At 37.7% G+C, this 6,345-nt stretch overlaps 1 protein-coding gene across 1 annotated transcript; it reads left to right on the top strand.

Moving 5' to 3' along the window:
- The first annotated feature begins 5,086 nt into the window (after positions 1 to 5,086).
- On the top strand, positions 5,087 to 6,049 carry LOC123819237 (olfactory receptor 51Q1). The gene has a single exon (XM_045839552.1). The coding sequence runs from the start codon at positions 5,099 to 5,101 to the stop codon at positions 6,047 to 6,049; it is 951 nt and encodes a 316-aa protein (XP_045695508.1). The 5' UTR covers positions 5,087 to 5,098.
- The last annotated feature ends 296 nt before the right edge of the window (positions 6,050 to 6,345 follow it).

Here is a 6,345-nt window from a genome sequence, read left to right on the forward strand (position 1 = left end):
TTTATTGCATTTTCCATTACCATATATCCCTTTATACCCCCCTCCCCGCCACAATCACCACACTGTTGTCCATGTCCATTTGTCTCTTGATGGCATTCATCACAGACCTTTCTTGCCTGAGTAGAGATCCAGCCTTCTAGAGAAGAAGTAAAGGACAATGTAGGTCAATGTTAATAATGTGAGACACTAGAAGAGGAAATCCCATCTTTCCTGTAAGAGAAAATGTCATTTTGACTTCCTGACATTTAAATATATAAGGAGATCTGGGATAGCTTCCCCTAAATCTTCAAGCTATATTAAACCTGAGTTTGGTCATATTCAATAGGACAGAATAAAAGGGTAATTTTCAACATAATAGACTTTTTCAAAACTATATAAGCTACTATAGGAAGCAGAAGGAAATTAATAATCACTGAGAAAAAAAACTACCACAATACAGACTATGTCTTTTCCATGTCATCTAGAAAAATCTTCATATCCCCTTAAGACTGCTAGTTCAATTACTGGTAATGTTTAACACTCAGAAAATGTTAGAGGTACTGTTATCTTTCCTGGTTCTGTCCCTTGAGGACTCAGGTCTCAGAGCACAATCTCAATATTCCTGTAAGATTCCTATAAGATCCAGAGGTTTCCCCCCGCCTTCTGCATTCCAGCTCAGGATCTTCAGGACTGTATGCAACATTCAACCACAGATAAGAGAATAGAAGCCAGAGAGAGCATTGAAGGAACAAGAAAGCACAAAGGTAAAGCTGGACTGCTCCATGGATAGTCAGTAATAAGAGGAGGGGGACACCTAGGAAGTGAGAACAGGAGATACTCCATAGAGGCAAAGAGAGAATGCAGCCAACTCATGTCAGAGATGTTTTGACAAAAGGTCGGATGGGGATGTGACAGGTAGGAAACATGAAATGAAATAGTTCATCAAGAGATTTACCACTGTCCTCCACATGAATTCAAAACATAGCCCTGATGCCATTATTCTCTTTTACACCAAACTTGTGGTCATCAAAGCTGAAAACTTTTCAGTCTGTGTTGGTAAGATCAGCAGATCACCTACCAACAAATCCCACCCTGAAAATTGGCATTTTCTGGGTGGTATTCCCTGTGTTTCCATTTTTACTCATCTTCCTGTCTGCCCTGCAAATTGTTCACCAAATCTCAGAAAGAGGTAAGTTCAATGAACGCATCTCATGAGGAATGAACAGAAACCAGCATGAACCATCCAGGGCTAATGAATTATATTACCTTTAAGTAAGAACTTGAGAGATGAGGAGCAAATATGAAGGTAAAGAAATCATTTCATCAATATTTACCAGTTACTGAGTCTAGACCTTAATACAGAGGATAAGTCACAGAAGCAAAGAAGCAGGGCTAGAAGAAACCTAAAGATCTCAATAAACTACCCTACACCTAATGCATAGTCTTCACCATCTGCACCTGGTATGGAGTTTCTAAGAATTTTACCTACCTGGAGTTACTTTAGAAACTAAAAATGAGTGCTTTATAGCAGAGAAAAATTATCAGGTTTTTACTGATATTAATTAAGACTTGACTTTTTTTTTCCTAACACATACCCATTGGCTTTTGACCCATCCTAGGTCAAAAAATTCTAATATAAGTCCTTAAATTCTGCACTCTTTAATATACTTCATAATGATATATCATGTCTCCTGTCATGTTCTCTTTCTTGTCCTATTCCCCCACACAAGCAAGTGGTGGTAAGCACATACACATACTCACAGATAAACATATACTCATATATAGCATCTGTTTCTCTTCAGAAAGGGTTATTTTCCACTAATTCTATCTTGTTTTGTGCTGACTCATATCCTATCTCTCAACTAAAAATGTGATGATGTCACTCCCTGACTTAATACCATGTGATAGTCCCATAACCATCCTCTAAAGCCCTTACTCTGTTCTCACCCTCTTTTCTGCCACAGTTCCCACCACTCCTGTAATCAAGCCCACACCAGATGGCTATAGAAGACTACAGACCACAATTTCTTGTAATGCACTATAACCATTTGCGTTGTTTGAAATACTTGTCTCCCATCCTAATTCCTCCCCATTTTTTGTGACTTTCTTCTCAAAATACTGTTGATAGACCACTACCTCAACTAAGACTTCCTTGGATTTCAGAGGAAAAAAATAATTCTTTATCAATACACATGTCCCTTATTCTTTAAAATAATAGATATCAGTTGTGTAATTATTGTGTTAAAATAAGTAAATATCTAAGAAGAGTATCTAACACCCAGTAATTTCTCTGCAAACACTACTGCTGCTGCCACTGTTGCTATCCCCTACTCTCTGCAATCCATTGCTACTGCAGATCTTGTGGATTCTCTGTTATATTCAACCATAGCACAAAACATTTTACTTCTGAAGGACATACTGAAATTTGAAATACTAAACCTAGAAAGAAAATATTTGGAAATCACAAGGAAAATCTTAGAGCCTGAATCTCAAAATTCCTTAAAATCTGGCATTATTTCATGCTTAGTAAAAAATTTCATAAACTTTGGACATACAGTAGTCCCCCATTAACTGCCATATCTTTTCACAACTTTAGTTACCTGCAATCCACTGCAGTCAGAAAAGTAAATAGAAAACTCAAGAAATAAATAATTTATGGGTTTTAAATTGCATGTCATTCTGAATAACATGATGAAATCTCACTTTTCCCTGCTCCATCCCATCCTGGACCTGAATCATCCCTTTGTCCTGCACGTCCATGTTATATACAGATACACCACCTGTGCTGTGGTCCCTGAGTAGCCTTCTCAGTTATCAGATCAGTTACCAGAGAAACAGGTGATATTCACATAAGTTCCATTGCAATATATTGTTGTAATTGTTCTATTTTATTATTCATTGTTGTTGTTAATCTCTTACTGTGCTTAATTTATAAATTAATCTTTATTATAGGTGTGTACATTTAGGAAAATAGTATAATAAGGTTTAATACTATCTTTGGTTTCAGACATCCACTGAGGGTCTTAAAAAGTAACCCCCAGTAATAAGGGGTATCTACTGTACCAAATGCATGAAAAAAAAGTGCCATTATTCAAACAAACAAAAATAATTTAGGGATCCAAAATATAGTAAATGGTTTCTGGGTCAGAGCAAGAATGCAATCAGTGATTAAATATTAAATAGTGCCAAGCCAAATGGCCTCTGGTAGCCATCACATGTGGTAGATGCCATTTCCTGGAGATATGACTAAGACCCACTCTTGCACAGTGCTTGGATGGATGCCACCACCATTTGTTTCCAGGCTTTTCTTTCTTTTAAGCTTCTACAAATGGCCAAACATCTCTGTTATTATCACGTTCTTTGTTTAAAATATTTTTGAAGTGTTTAATACTTCAGACATCAGAATCAAGTCTATTAGGGCTTTGTGCTGAAAAAATTTTAAAAACCTTTGCTCTGGTCTTTTGTCTTTTGATTTGTGCTTTAAGTTCTAAAAGACATCCAAATGCCTATTGTTTACTATTTTGCTGATAACCACTCAACAGCCTCTGCAATTTCTCTACAGTTTTGGCCATCTCATTATGTTTCATTTCTAAATGTCTGCCTATGTTTCTTTTTCCTGACCAAATTTGCTAGAGGTGTTCAAATTACACTGATTCTATCAGGAATAATTTTTTAAATGTTTTTATTGCTTTTTATTTTTCTAATCCAAAAAAATCCATTTTTATTTGATCTTCCTTTTTCTTTTCCCTAACTCTACCTTGCATTGTGTCCAGAGTTTAATGTTTTTCTAGGAATTATCAGTTTGGCATTTATGGACATTTTGGGACATATATGCTTAGATTCAATAAATAGTAACCCATTAACTGCATTGTGCATTTTCTGAGAGATCCAAGCTTTTATTCTCAGAGCACTCTAAAAATTAATAACCTTTTATTTACAAAAGTTATATTCATTCCTTTATTTAAAGAATAAAAGCCTGCACTTATCCCCTATGGGGGGAGTATAGACACCTCTTTTACAATACATGATTTACAGAAATTGTCTCCAATCCTTTAGACCATTTTAATTTACCATCTTCTCCTATCATTCTACTGAAATGTCTTTCCAAAAGGTTACTACTGACATCTTCATCCTTAAATTGAATACACTTTTCAGAATTTGTTTTACTGAGTATCTTAGCTGAACTGTGATGACATCTTTTATCTTTTTGGCTTCCAAGACTCCTATTTTTTTTATCTTTTTCACCCACTTCTCTAAGCAGTTTTTTAGTTTACTTTGCTTCTTCTTCCAAAACAAACAATCTGCTAAATTTTACATTTATTTATAGAGCTTAGCTCAGTCTCTCTCTGTTTCACCCTAAGTTCTTGCCTGGGTTAGCATTTCAACTCCTAGGCTCTCAGCTACCATCACTATGTCGCGGAATCCCCATCTCCAGCAGGCTTCTATTCTGTCCTCCTGGATCTCATATCCAGTTGCTTAATTGTCATTTCTTTTAGATAGTTGCTATAAACAACAAATTCAGCATGTAAAAACTGAACTTGTGATGTTTCCCCCCAAAGTTTGTTTCTACTCTAATGCTCCATATAAAGGTAAGTGCTATGTTTTCCATGTAGCTGCTTGAAGAAGACCCCTGGGCATTGCAATGAAACTTACCTCTTTCAATATCATTTTCATTCAACTTAATAGCATAAAGTAGTGCACAGAATCTTATTTTTTCTGTGTCATGTAAAATATAAATAAAGTCTCAATTTGATTATAAAAATATTATTGATATATTGGTGAGAAAAATTCAGTTAGTAAATGAATTTGTATATGTAAACATACCTATTACAAGGACTGGTTGGAAATGAATTACAAGGTTTTCAGGAAGCATAAAGCTAAATTTTAGTGCACAGTGGTGGGTATAAAAGTTGAAAAATGAGGAAATATTAAACAGAAATGTATGGTAAAAGAATCCACAGTTCTGTTTGTTAGTGCTGTGGTGCTCAGTGATATTACTAAAGCAGTCCTATACACATAACTGGGTCTGGGATTAAACAGATAATGACTTTATGGTAGAATCCTACTGATTGAATTTTTATTACAGAACACACAGATTCTAGTTTTGCATTCATTCACCATGTCTGAAGGGACTAACACCACAAAATATCTCTTCTACTTCATCCTCACTGGCATCCCTGGATATGAGGACTCCCACATCTGGATCTCCATCCCCTTCAGTTGTCTCTACACCATCTCTGTCATGGGCAACACCACCATTCTCACTGTCATCAGCAAACAGCCATCTCTCCACCAGCCCATGTACCTATTTCTCTCTATGCTGGCCCTGACTGACCTGGGTCTAACCTTTACCACCCTGCCCACCCTGATGCCACTCCTCTGGCTCAATGTTCGTAGGATCAGCTTTGAGGCCTGTTTTGCCCAGTTTTTCTTTCTCCATGGATTCTCTTTTATGGAATCTTCTGTGTTGTTGGCCATGTCCTTTGATCGCTATGTCGCCATATGCCGCCCCCTCCATTATGCCACCATCCTCACCAATGAAGTCATTGGCAGGATTGGGATAGCTATCATTTGCCGCTCTGTTCTGGCTGTTCTCCCCTCCCTTTTCCTGCTCAAGCGCCTGCCCTTCTGCTACTCCCACCTTCTCTCTCACTCCTACTGCCTCCACCAGGATATGATTCGCCTGGTCTGTGGTGACATCCGGTTCAACAGCTGGTATGGATTTGTTCTGGTTTTGCTTATCATTGTGCTGGACCCTCTGCTCATTGTGCTGTCCTACTCACTCATCCTGAAAAGTATCCTGAGCACAGCCTCCTGGACTGAGCGGCTCCGGGCCCTCAACAACTGTCTCTCTCACATTCTGGCTGTTCTGGTTCTCTATGTTCCCATGGTTGGCTTATCTATGACCCATCGCTTTGCCAAGAATGCCTCTCCACTAGTACATGTTACCATGGCCAATATCTACCTGTTGGCACCTCCTGTGATGAACCCCATCATTTACAGTGTCAAGACTAAGCAGATCCGCCAAGGGATCTTCCATTTACTCTTCCAGAAGAAAGTACACTATTAGAATTTAAATTTTGCAGAAGTACTTACACACACACACACACACACACACACACACACACACAGTCTCTCTCTCTCTCTCTCTCTCTCTCTCTCTCTCTCTCTCTGGATAGATAGATAGATAGATAGGGAATTGCTTGCCTTCTTTCTCAAAGAAACACTCATTAAAGATAAAAGAATGTTTTGTTAAATTACTCAGAAGTTAGAGCCATAGGCTTATAGGGAGACAATACTAAATTGGGAAATAGAGACGATGCAAAAGCCCATCATATTTTCAAGGCAGCACGATATAATCTTGGC

The sequence above is a fragment of the Phyllostomus hastatus genome, unplaced genomic scaffold (genome assembly GCF_019186645.2).
Source record: "Phyllostomus hastatus isolate PE091 unplaced genomic scaffold, TTU_PhHast_1.1 phas_contig_304, whole genome shotgun sequence".
NCBI lineage: Eukaryota > Metazoa > Chordata > Mammalia > Chiroptera > Phyllostomidae > Phyllostomus > Phyllostomus hastatus.